The sequence below is a fragment of the Engraulis encrasicolus genome, chromosome 18 (genome assembly GCF_034702125.1).
Source record: "Engraulis encrasicolus isolate BLACKSEA-1 chromosome 18, IST_EnEncr_1.0, whole genome shotgun sequence".
Lineage (NCBI taxonomy): Eukaryota > Metazoa > Chordata > Actinopteri > Clupeiformes > Engraulidae > Engraulis > Engraulis encrasicolus.
Genome location: NC_085874.1, coordinates 10403356 through 10417434, shown reverse-complemented (window position 1 = coordinate 10417434; position 14079 = coordinate 10403356). Strand labels below are relative to the sequence as shown.

The 14079-nt window shown below is 41.0% G+C and overlaps 1 protein-coding gene across 1 annotated transcript in view; it reads left to right on the top strand.

The window, feature by feature from the left end:
* The window catches only part of LOC134468992 (uncharacterized), a 38736-nt gene extending 35576 nt beyond the window's left edge, over positions 1–3160 (top strand). The window contains exons 18-20 of the mRNA XM_063222960.1: positions 821–1206; positions 2191–2331; positions 2856–3160. Of these exons, the coding sequence (XP_063079030.1) occupies positions 821–1206; positions 2191–2331; positions 2856–3149 (821 nt within the window). The 3' untranslated portion in view covers positions 3150–3160. The remainder of the gene's footprint in view (positions 1–820; positions 1207–2190; positions 2332–2855) is intronic.
* Positions 3161–14079: the final 10919 nt, after the last annotated feature.

Here is a 14079-nt window from a genome sequence, read left to right as displayed (position 1 = left end):
CACACAACAATGTCTGGTCGGAGGGATAATAATAATAAATAATGATGTCTTATCATAATAATTACACATTACCCTTCCCTTGAACTTGCACCTTCCTGCACTACCTCACTTGAACAATAAGACAATTTAACATGCTGCTTACAATTCTGCTACTCCAATCTTACCACTTTTGTACAAAACTATTATTATTATTATATATTGTTACTATTGCTACTGTCAGTATTATTATTGTTTTATTCTTGTAATGTCTTCCATCCTATTTTTATATTTCCTATCCGTTCCTTTGTCTACATGTTAAATGTTCAATGTTAAATGTTCATTGTATTTATTATTAATCATTATTGCTACCAGTCCATCACTGTTACCTGCCCTGTCTTGCACTTTGTCAGTCTGTAAAATGTCAGTCCTGTGTATGTCTATGTCTTGGCATGGTATAGAGAGAGAAACATAATTTCATTTTCCTTGTATGCATATGAAGAGTTCTTTTCTAAAACGCTATATCCACAATTTTTTACTTTTTAATATTGGAATTGACTGTTAAGAGGTCCCATCATCTATATGTGAATTCTTGCTATTCAAATGTTTTGAGAACATACTTTAAAACCTCTATATTTTGCAATGCATTTCAGTGGAATGCCCAATACAAAAATGACAATTTCCCAACATTCTATAAAATGTATATATCCCATTTTGGGAAAGAGCTCTTCATATGAAGAAAGTGACAATAAAAGATGACTTGACTTGACCTGACTTGACTTGATAACCTATTTCTCTCTCTTTCTCTCTGTCTCGCTCTCTCTCTCTCTGTCACTCTACAAAGACCTCACTTGGCAAAACAAGCTCAACTCTAGCATTTTGTCCGTGCTGGGCAGCTTGGAGGCCAAGGGTAAGGCCAAGGTCATCCTGAATACCATCAAGGCCGTCCACATGACCACCCTGGCGGCCGACGCAATCGCTACCATTCTTGGGCTCTTCGACAAGTTCTTCGCAAACTTTGCCAACGAGCTGGATGAATTTAAGCAAGAGAGGGTGGAACTGTTGCATGGTGATTTGATAAAGGCCCATCTTCATGGCTCGAACGTGAACAAGCTAAGGGACCTGAAGAAGGAAGTGTCTGATGCCATGAGTGTACTACTGGCCGACGCGCTGGTCGAGGTGTTCCATCAGAAGTTCTCGAGCCATTTCATCTCCCACGCCCAGGGCAAGGTATGTACAGCATAGCATGGTTTTCACTTGCTTTCTCACTCACTCCCAGGGCATGGTATTGACATGTACTGTAGTAAGCAATAATTTATTTTCCAAATAGATCAATTTGGGAAAAAAATCCTAACATGATGAACAGGACTTTGATGCCAAAGAGAAACAAAACTTCATCACGATTCTTTTACAGCTATTTGCCAACAAGGACAAAGAGACAAAAAAAGTTTATAATTAATGATTTATAGCCGTTTCATAGTATATGGATTGCTCATACTTCAGATGTCATGTAATTAGCGTCATGCTGTGCTTGTAAGCTATGATATAATGAAAAAAATATGTGCTACAGTAAATGTAATCTAATGTCATGTAATGTAATGCAGTTGTATAAGACAGTATTACATTTTTGATGTAAGTATGACACTAAAACATGATATTACATAGTTGTTATCCTTTTTCATAGTTTTTCATCTTTATTTTACTTATACTTCTGGGTCATTTCACTTGAAATCAGACACTTTGGGGCCCAACAAAGGGGTTAAGAGAGAAACAGCCTAATTAAGAGGGTGGGACATTATATATGTACATTCATCCTTAATTATCTCAGTCAATTTAAGTCACTTAATGTTAGTTTTGATGTTTGAAAGCTTGTGTCTGAATTATGCAAACATGATGGAGTACAACAATCATGTACGCAATCGAGTATGAATCAAGAACCAAAGTCCACACTCTCTGAAGATATTATAGCCTCACTTTTGGGGAGAAAAGGGCTAATTTTAAAGTATAGTTTATATATATATATTAATATTGGTGCCGGATTCACAACTATGCAGTTCTGGGGTTCTACCTTTTGACACTAAAAAGGCGCAGCAAGTTTAATTGAAATCCGTGTGTCGCTCTGTCCCCAGAGTGTCTGATTTCACATGACCCTTTCACGTGATGTGACCCTTCTCCTTTATACTCCTCTGGTAATGCAATGCAATGCAATGCAAGGCCAACAAGTTCATTAGGACTCATGTGAGAGCGGGCCTGAGGAGTGGGAAGACAGAGGCGGCTCTCTTGGCCGGCCAGAAGAGATGCGCTGAGAGCCTACAGAGAAAGGCAGCCATGCTCTCCCACTCCCACGCGGACAAGGTAACAAACACACACTGACATGCACACACGCACACGCACGCACACACACACACACACACACACACACACACACACACACACACACACACACACACGCCAACAGAGTAGCATACACACGCACACCCATACACCCACCCATGCTGACAAAGTGAGTCTGTGCTTCCAGGAAAGCATTCCTTTGCATTTGTTTAAGTGATCAGTTTTATTTTGTTTCGAAAAGCATTGCATGGGTAGCCGTGTCCTAATGATTGAGGAGATGAGCTTTAGATCAGAGGGTTGCATGTTCGAATCTCACCCCTCCACTCCCTACCTCAGTCCATGGCTTAGGTGACCTTGAGCAAGGCACCTAACCCCACTCTGACCCTGTAACCAATACCCTGTACTAACTGTAATTCGATTTGGACAAAAGTGTTAGCTAAATGTAATGTCAAAAAAGATAAGGACGATGATGCTATGGCGATGGTGACGATGATGCTTATGATAATAATCTTCATGTCAATAATCATCATCATCATCATCGTCAGGTTCTGGACTCCAACACCGAAGGTACCATGGTGGACATCAAGGTGCTTGCTGTGGTCACCACCACCCGGGTGATGGTGCTCATCGAAGCCAAGCAGGGTCGCCTGGCCAGACTTGGGATGCTGATGCCCAGCCCCAGCTCTGGTACCACCAGCCACACCATCACCCTTATCTACCGCCCAACCAGCGACCGCTACGATGTGCGCATCAACAACAAGGTCGTCCGCGTAGGTGGCAATAGCACTCGTGGAGGCGGCGGTAGCGGTAGCGGTCACGGAAGCACCAGGAGCGGCTAATGTGCCAGCTTGTACCTGGCGTTCGCTCGCGGCCTGAAGCCGTCTGCTGGGGCGGAGGAGGTGCGCTTGGAGGCCGTCCGGTTGCGGGCGTCGGAGGCCGCTGCTCTGAGGAGCGGGACGGAACGGTGGGAGCCGCTGCTGCGACGGCAGGAACTGGTCTATGCCACCAGGGGGCGGCGTCGGGGCTGTGAGGCCCAGCAGCAGCAGAAGCAGGCCACGGCAGCAGCTGCAGCTGCCAGGGAGGCACTCAGAAAACACACATCCACCCTGACGCACGGTGACAAACCCATGTGGTGCCGTGAGTGGATGAAAAAGTGAAAATGTCATTGGATCAGAACATGCACACTAGACCTGTTCAAAAAAAACTTTTTTTGAAATTTTGAAGCCAATTGCTGTGATTCCCATTCTCCAAGGTGTGAAATGGCCAGATATAAAATTATTTTGATTTTGGACCATGGGAAGACCTGCCTCAAGAGCCATAAAGTTTCAATGTTTATTTTAATCAAAAACGCCTGACATTTGTAATAACTTCACAGCCATTTGTCATAGAGCATTGTGGGTGGTGTCAAAATATGTCAGTATTCCTGCACAGTTATAGCTGACTTTAAAGCAGAAATGTGTTAAATTTAGGCGAATTTTGGTGGTTTCAGCTCAAACAATACTCAATTGGACCCCAGAAAGGTTTATTAATTCACCAAAGTATAGTGCCAAATTGAAGTCTGAAAGAAAATATATTTCCTAACATTTCATATATTGCCAGTGACACATCCTGAACTGTCAGAACACAATATATAAAGTCGTGATCTCTTGCTTACTCTTCCTGTGCTGTCGGAACACAATATTGGCCTAATGGATCCTGATTTTGTTGGTTTGCCCACAAAGAAATGATCAGTCTGTAGGCTAATTTTAATAGTAGGTGTATTCTAACATGGAAACATAGAATATCAAAAAGCAAAGTAAAAAGTAACTTTAAAAATATGTATTGATTTCTATTACATTGAGGGAGAAAGGCATTTGATCCCCTGGTAACCATTAAGACTTCTGGTTCCACAGACCAGTTGGGCACTTCCAAACAACTCATCATCTGAAATTCTCCCATGAGAAGGTACAGGACAAAAGGGTCAGACACTATGAAAATAAAGTTCAATGTCTGCACACTTTGTATACTTAGCACACTTATTATACATGATAATGAAGTTTAAGGTGTGTGTGTGTGTGTGTGTGTGTGTTCTGCTGATCTTCTCTTGAGTTCATCTGTCTTATTATCTGGTAAAAATAGCTGTTTTGCCATGGCTTCTATCCTGTTGCTTGCCAGATAGTGGCAGCTGAAACAGTCGATGACTACAATGGCTGAGATCCATTCATCCATGGTTTATTGACAATGCAACACACACACACACACACACACACACACACACACACACACACACACACACACACACACACACACACACACACACACACACCTTTGGGACATAAGAAAAGACATAACACATAAGACAACAGCATACATTTACTGTTACCAGAATGGCAATGACCAAGTCGTAATGTATCACTATAGGCTCTGTGTAATGTAATAGTAGTGTAGTACTATGGTAGTCTTTGGTAAGTAGTAAGGTAATAGTATGGTATGTCTTTTCAACAACTATTACAGCATTCCACTGTGGAAGTGTGGGCATTATGAGGCTACAATAGTCTGGTTTTATGTTTTATGCTTAGTATAAGCCTGATATTTTGACTGTGTTTTGATTGCACCCAAAGACTGAGGTAGATCAGCAGTCGTTTTTGTATTTCTTAAGGACACAGCTGTTGGTGCTGTTTACTGAAACACTCTGACTTGTGTTTTTGTCCATTCCACCCATGTTCAGGTCCACAAGCTAACATCACGAACATCTTTTTACAGCTTCTGGCTCTTAACCATGTTTGGAGAGTTTTGTGTCTGATTTGTTCACCATTTCTATCAACAGGAGACTTTTTAAGTCAGCTGACTCTTTTCAGGTGTCTTGAATTCAGATGACAAGTTGATTGGAAGTGCCCATCTGATCTGTGAGACCAGAACTCTTAATGGTTAGGAGGGGATCAAATACCTATCTCCCTCAATGTAATATAAATAAATTCCTAATATATATTCTTTTAAGCTACTTTCTGGATTTGCTTTTTGATATTCTATCTTTCCATGTTAGAATACACCTAATATTAAAATTACAGACTGATAATTTCTTTGTGGGCAAACCAACAAAATCAGGATCCATTAGGCCAATATTGTGTTCCGACAGCACAGGAAGAGTAAGCAAGAGATCACGACTTTATATATTGTGTTCTGACAGTTCAGGATGTGTCACTGGCAATATATGAAATGTTAGGAAATATATTTTCTTTCAGACTTCAATTTGGCACTATACTTTGGTGAATTAATAAACCTTTCTGGGGTCCAATTGAGTATTGTTTGAGCTGAAACCACCAAAATTCGCCTAAATTTAACACATTTCTGCTTTAAAGTCAGCTATAACTGTGCATGATACTGACATATTGGGTATCATCTGAAAGGAAATTTTGTCAGCTTTCAGGTGACACCACCCACAAGGCTCTATGACAAATGGCTGTGAAGTTATTAGGCAAAATGGGGCCAAATGTCAGGCGTTTTTGATTAAAATAAACATTGAAACTTTATGGCTCTTGAGGCAGGTCTTCCCATGGTCCAAAATCAAAATAATTTTATATCTGGCCATTTCACACCTTGGAGAATGGGAATCACAGCAATTGGCTTCAAAATTACAAAAAAAGTTTTTTTTGAACAGGTCTAATGCAGACACACTGGACTAGCTAATTTGTGTGTGTGTGTGTGTGTGTGTGTGTGTGTGTGTGTGTGTGTGTGTGTGTGTGTGTGTGTTTGAGGTCTGAGGCTATTGACATTTAGCCAATCTCTTGGTACACATATGTTGAGTGACTGTGTAAACACAGTAGCCAATGGCGTCATTGGTATTGCTATTGGTGTCTTCTCTTTCGTGACTATCTACTACAATAATGCTTAAGCTGCCCTAGCCCCAGACCAGACTCTTGACATGATGTGTATGTGTGTGTGTGTACTCTAGGCTACTTAACATTAAAAAAACGTACCCTTCTTTGGATCTGCACTTGTTATTCTGTATATGTGCACTTTGTATCTGCTAGTGATGTTGGCTATGATTATGTCCTCGTTTGTAAGTCGCTTTGGTTATAAAGTGTCTACCAAATGCAATGTAATGTAATGTAATGCAGTGCTAATGCAATAAAATGCATGTGTCAAATGTGTCTCCTGTGATTAACGGAAAAGAGACTTGAACTGGTCTGTGATGGGTCCAGACCCGGCTGCAGAACCAAGTTGTTGGACGAGCATTTGATGGAGTATGGGGGGGCACGTTGGTGGGGGGTATGAGGGTCCTCCCCCAGAGAATTTTGTATTTCTTAGATGCAATTTCCTGCATTTTAACATGCATCTGCATGTGGCGCCGGCCAACCAAGGAGGATGCTACTAACTACCCCATCTGACTGGCTGTCTGGGCGCCGTACCCTCTGCTGCTACTGGGCTGGCCTGGGTTCTCGACGAGAGACCATCAGCAGATGGTTGCCCATCTCTGCCATCAGAAAGGAATAAAATTAATAATAAACCGTTTTCCCCCGATCCACTCCTTTTTCCACCATCACATTACATCATGCCCATGAGCCTAGGAATCTAGGACAGCAGTGAGGATGAATTTAAATAAATAAATAAATAAAAGCTGTGTTTTGGCATAGTTATGGCACAGTTGTGGCTATTATGGGTAACTTATGGTGAAATTCTGGGCAAATTCTGGTTAAGCTTTGGCTGGTATGGGATGTTTGGCTTTCTTAAGGCATTCATAAGATGCATCTTTGGCAAATGTATGCCAGATTTTGGCCTTCTTTTGTTTTTACTTTGGCAAACCTATGGAACGGCACATGGCCCAAATATTGTATGCCAAATTTTCTGCCATATATGGCCCATAATTCTTTTTTGCTATCTGGGAGTAGTGCGACACAATTTGACACTACCTACACATAGACAAATTGACAGGGAAAACGAGTCACTCTTGAGCGAACATCACATCCGCCTGTGGTGCGCCTTTCCCTTCCGTGTTTTTGTCATCTGCAGTTTAAACAAGCCTGTCATGCCGCACAGAGATTGCATTCTGCTCGCATCCGACCCTCTGCTCATATAGTGTGAAGTCGTGAGTCCTGAGACGTGAACTTTTAAGAGCTGCTATTCCCTGGTGCAGTGTCAGCGGGAGACTTATCATTTCGCTTAGGCCTACCGGTAATTTAGGCCTATGCCTAAGGTCAGTACAAATGAGTGAAATAAATAATACCATCTTTAAATTCTCAAATGCCACGAAGTCAAACGCAGCAGCAAGTTAAAAGCAGACGCATGTCAAACGTAGCAAGCAACATCTTTCTCTTCCCCCCTCAGTGGTAGACATGGCGCATCAGCTATCACTCACACACCAGTTTGTTTACAACTCGCCCTTGCGAGGCTATGACGCAATTGAGCTATTTGGCGCCATTCTGAAATGCGGTATTTAAAAAAATATTTACACCTACATATATTTTACTGCATAATGTTTTTTGTCATGCTTACCCCCTAAGAAACCATTAAAGAACCCCAACAATTTAAAAAAAAACCATCGTTTTCCATTTTCACACATTTTTGCAAACGCTCCAGAGAGCCACTAGGGAGGTGCTAAAGAGCCGCATGTTGCCGACCCCTGGTCTAGTGTCATAATGCTGCAGTGTTCTGCCAGTGGAACGCTGTCATTGAAAAAGACTTTACTTTACACTTCTGGCATTACACAGAGCTTAAAGCGATCCTATGCAACTTTGACATAAACACATAGATATAAACAACTTTATAGCGGCCTCTAGTGGTTCTGCCGAAAATGTGCATTGAACTAAATTAGACAGACATTGGCTTCGAGATTATGTGCGAATTAAATTTCGTCGTCTTCTGTAATTAACCAGATTCCATTCCTTGCATTCAGTTCTCTCCACTTCTAAGGGGCTTTATCATATGTGAGATTCCCCCCCTTGCTTATGAGTTGGCTGCTTCGTAATTCACTTCACACAACTGCAATCATGTTTGCACTTCCCTCAGATGGATATTATTTGATCCACTTGTTCTCGGCAGATATCCCCGTCTTTATTTCACATTTCCAGTAACTATATAGTACCTGTAGCCTACATTAGAAGAACGAGGAAACAAACGGCTAATTTGTTGTCATAATAACGATTTCGAAGTCGAGGTGACAAGACGCGGTTTTATCTCCTGTGGTGTTGAAAGTGAAAGTGGACATCCATATGCCGACTAGAGATCACGTTTCGTCTCCTCTTGATCGGCAACAACATAGGCTATATTTTTAGCCTCGTTCGACTGATTGTGTCCTTTGACATCAAATAAAATGTGCGACATCAGATTTCAACTCGTATACATTTGTGTATCTTTGTAAACTAAACGAGGTGGCGTGGGTTTTGAGAATGCTAATGCATACATCCCAGTGTAGTGAATGAATGATAAAATCCCCATATTTTGGCGTTCGGCTCTCTCCGGTTTGAAGCCCTTTTCCAATGTTCACACAAGCGATTTATTTGCCTGTCCAAACCTTTCATCTCAATTATTTCGTGATTTATTTGCAGTCCCATTCGTTGTTTTCACTGCATGCCAGCGTGATATTTTACAATCAGCTAGCCAGTAGCCAGTAGCCAGCTTTCAGCAAGCTGCTGCCTTGTGTAGACCTCCTTGGCTGCTGCTTACTTAGCAAACGAAGGAATAGGTCTCGCTCCGAGCATAGAAATCTAGACGCCCCTAGCGGCCACAAATTGCACAACAACAAAAGGCGCGGCGCCGCCAGGCAAAACTGCAAGTGCTGTTTCGGAGCAGGAGCACTAGGCGGTGATGGAAATATTGCCATTTTCCCCATTACGGGTCAGTCAAGCAAAATCTTGAGTACCAAGCCATTTCATGACTATGAAAAAGTTGCATAGTGTCTCTTTAAGTTACAACGTGGTCATTTCTCATAGCAGCAAATGTATTACAGGGGGTGTGTCTTAAAATGTTAAACTGTGTCCACAGCATGCATGCTCTGTGTGTTTCCATGTACATTATGTGTGTCATGTGCATGACTGTTTTGAATTTCAATGTGAATGTGTCTAGACATTTTCTGAACACATTTCCTCCATTGCTTTGATATTGAGGAGGTGAGAAGGCATGTCTCTGATAGGAATAAACTATGTATACAGTATATGCATGCGTGCTCTGTGTAGTTGCCTGTTTATATACAGTATTTGTGTATTAATACCCACGTCTGCTTGCATGTTTTCGCATTTGACTTCAGCACAAGCTTATCTAGGGATCTTGTGTTCTAGTTGGATATTACTTCCATGCATGTGTATTCTGTATATTTACATGCACATCTCCATACTGTATCTAAATATCCGGTGTGTTTCATCACTGTCACTGTAGATAGGCTACATTACCTATTAATGTGTATGCTCATCTAAATACAGCTGTGCCCATAATACTGTACATATTCACCTGCTGTCCACTATAGGGCAGATTTTCATCTATGATATTTTCATTTTGAATGCATGCACATCAACATACAGTATCTAAATGTCTTCTGGTGATTGCCTTTCTTCCATGACTGTAATGTATTTGCATGCACTTACCCCTTAGCACAGGGGTGTCAAACGTACGGCCCGCGGGCCGCATCCGGCCCGCCAGAGGGTTCCATCCGGCCCGGATGTAAAAAAAAAAAAAAAAAAATATATTTTTTTTTTTTAAGGTTTTTTTTTTTTTTTCAATGAAATAACCGAAATGCGCAATTACGCCCCTCGGGGCAAAATCGATACCTGCATGACATTAACCCAATGGTCCCTCTGTTATACTGTATATATGTAGTAAAATGGTGAATTTGTACTGTAACAGGCATTTGATAAAGCTCATATATTATAGACCTCATATATAGAGATAACATGTTAATACTTCTTATTCGTATTGTATTGGTATTGGTTGTAATTAAATAATAAATATAATTGGATTTGTATTGGTTCCTATTAAGCTGAAATTGGAAACGGGATGTTAGAATGCATGAAAATGCAGGAAATGACATCTAAGAAATACAACATTTTCTGGGGGAAACCCCAGACCCCCTGCCAAAGTGAACTGTCCCATATACTGCACGGTGTTGCCATATGGCAACATACCATTCTTTTGGCATTTCCTGGTATTTAAATATAAATAATAGACACTGATTGGTTTTCATATTGAAACTGTGGCCTTGTTTTATCCAATTGTGTGGTTTGTTGACATCACATGACACCACACACTGCCCCAGGCTCACTCTTTCCTTCACTGTACATGAGTGTGTCTCCTTGACAGATTGCTCTGCCATTGGCCAAGATTTTTCACACTTTTTGCAATATTTACAAAATTTAAAAAAATATTGGGATGATCTATAGTTAGTCATGATCTGTTTTCACCATTTGTTTTGTTTTCAACTAAAATGATTTCCTTTTTATGTTGAAAAATAGGTATGTTGCCATACGGCAACATTGTGCGGTAATGGAACAAGGCGGTCAATAGGGAAAGTGTATTGATCCTATACCCAATTCTAATTGATTGATTAATTGATTTATTTATTGATTGAATGATTGATAACTGATAATATTTATAATTAGTGCAAATGGCAGTCTGTAATGAACATTAAAAATGTTATAATAGGTGTACAGAACTGTTTTATGAGCTTTCACTCTGAGTACATGCAGAAAAGCGAACAAGGCCTATGCAGCCTCCCCAGACTGCCAGAGGTATACCACAAAAATCCCCAAACCCCAGATTAGAGCATAAAGCTATGGTCATCTTGACCATTTTAAGCCTCCAAAATGTTTTGACTTCATTTGTCTGTTATAAATAGGCTAATTAGCACACAACGTTTGTGCAAATCTGTCAACCCGATCAAAAATGATTGTACAAAGTCAACCATTTTGAAAGTCAGCCATTTTAAAAGCATAATCTCCAAATTTCAAACAGCTCATAAACCAATTATATTATTAACACACAAGATTTACTGCAAATCCAAGCACCCATTGAAAAGTTGTGGCGTAAACAAAAGGTAGGCCGTCTCGAAAGATTGCCAACCTCAAAGTCAGCCGTCTTGAAAGTCAGCTATCTTGAAAGCACTGGCCTCACAATTTTATATGGCTTATTTACTCATTATCGAGTGTTATCACACCAGGTTTAGTGTAAATCCAAGCATCCATTCAAAAGTTATGACAAATAAACTGTTGGTTATGTTGAAAGATGCCTGGCCCGCAAATCGGCCATCTTGAATGTCGGCCATCTTGAAAGTGTTGGCTTCCGAAATTAAATCAGTTCATGTACATATTATAGACAGTTACTAAACACATTTTTGTGCAAATCTATGCACAGATATTGTGTTAATACTAAATATATTAATTGGTGGTTGGTCAACGTAATACCACTGAAATACTGTTTTTCGGGGATATAATAAACAGTATTCACTTGTACTCTCAATGGCAAAAATGTGTTAAATAACTCCCTTGAACTTGTGGGTAAACTTTCAATGTTTTTCTGAGATAAAAACAATTACATTTCTATAAAATAATCCATAATGTTGTATGACCCTTGTTTGGTCTTGGAGTAAAAATGTACACTGGATCCTTTCCGTAACTGCACAATGTTGCCATATGGCAACAAACCTAAAAGTACCCCCTCCAAAAAAAATTTTTTGAAAAAATTTGCAAATATGTCTTAAGAAGTTCATTTTATGTGACAAAAACCACAGCAAGATTTTTTTCCATGATGGTATAATAATGCGTGCAGTATATTCATTCATTGACGGTTGGCAATGAATGAATGAAGTCAAGGAAATTTTGCATAGGATTATCAGTACTGCATTGCTTCTACATATTCAACACACTTAAAACGTGATAGTACTGAACACTAATCCTCTGCTTTACGTTTTTTTTCGCGATGATGTTACTAATGCGGCCCGCTTGAGGTCCACATGGGTTGTATGCGGCCCCCGGACCAAAATGAGTTTGACACCCCTGCATTAGCATCTGAATATCTTGTGGTCTTGTGTATTTCCTCCTTCACATTTACAGTTGAGGACGATATTATTAGCCTCCCTCCTGAAATTACACATTTCTCTTGATTTCTCAGTGAGAATGACCATTATGAACCGTTTCCGTTATTCTGGAAACAAATACACTGATGGAGATACTGTCCAATGAATTGAATTTTTCTATCGTTACAATGAGTTTAAACAAAAAAGGGCAAAAATGACAAGGACAAAATGATTAGCCCCCTGATCATTAATAGTCAATATGACGCCATTTATGAACCATAACTGACAACAGGCACTTTGATCAGTTGTTACCTAGGTTGGCACATGCCCCACTAGGGAGTTTGGCCCATTTCCTCACTGCAAAGTGTTCTAGCTGGTCCAAATTGCATGGATGCTGAGCATAGGCATTTGCCACAGACTCTCAGTGGGATTGAGGACTGGACTTTGAGCGGGTCATTCCAGTATCATGGTTTTAGTGTCCTTGAAGAACCTCTGAACTAATTTAAATGTTTACTTTGGGTTACAATGTTGTTGGGTGACCCAGCAATCCAGATCCAGGCCCAGACCCCCTGTGTCTGAGGCTGAATAACAGTCTAACAAGGCCGACAGGCGGACAACAGATGCGTCCCTCTATGCCAGTTCCAACCTTTTTCCCCCCCAAAACGCCCCGCTGGCCTCCTCCTAACCTGTCAACGCCCACCCCCCTCTGAGGATGTGCTTTTTGTTTATTGGTCATAGCCTATTGCCCATGGAAACTCCAAATAATGTGGCAGGCAGTGAAATGACGAGACAAAGCTTTATATTTTGCAGTTTAGACTATAATAAGGTCATCATGCTTGGATTTGGAAAAGAAGCATCTAATTTCAAATTTCACATAGATCAAGCGGCTACATTACAAATTACCAGATATTATTAGTACTAGGTTATTTATCAACCTTTGGTAGGCTATCACGCCATTTCAGCGTCATGTGCATGTGGGAAAGAAACTAAACATCGCCAAATAGCCTAATAAATAAATAAAACCGTTTGGGTGAATCATGCGCTATGAGTTCACCCTTTGGATGCATTGTGCGCTTAATTTTCAATGCCAGCTTTTTACCGTCAAGGCACAAAGCAGTGAGCTTCAGTGGCAGAGTTTACCAAATTCATACGACTGCAAACCAATTACGAAGCAAAAGACGCGTTCTGTCCCGTGCTCTGTCTGAGCGCAAGGGAAAGCAACTGTGGGGTCCACGCGCCCGCCAGCAGAAAACGACTCTCCCTTGCAATATGCCCGAGAACATCAGTAACACAGCGTATGTGAAATGCAAATGGCCCATCTGTCTACTAGTTCGAGAACACTGACTACTCACTGAAACGTAGTGGCAGAATGTTTGCAAACTCACGTTTAGAGGAAGAGCTGTAGCGCTGCTGGTCGCCTGTCAACTTATTACGGTTCCATGTCGTGGAGCGTTATGCAATGCCAACGCCCCTCTATCCGAGCTCAAACATCTGTGTGAAATACTGCCTGCCGACTTCTAAATCGTTCATTTCCATTCTGATGAACCAAAATAGCTGCACAACGCGACACTATCAGCCGAAGTGTAGGTCTATCACAAGACCGTGAACATGAAGTGACACTCACAGTGGTGTTGGTGTGCTGTGGAGAAGGAACGAAGTTGCCTACCACTGTCCAAACGCAAAACAATGCCGAAAATTGAATGCACCCCTCAGTTGTCTCACAAAGCAATCAGCTTAGCCTTGCCGGTTTGGTAACATATCGTATACGTTTTGACACGCATTCGCTCCAG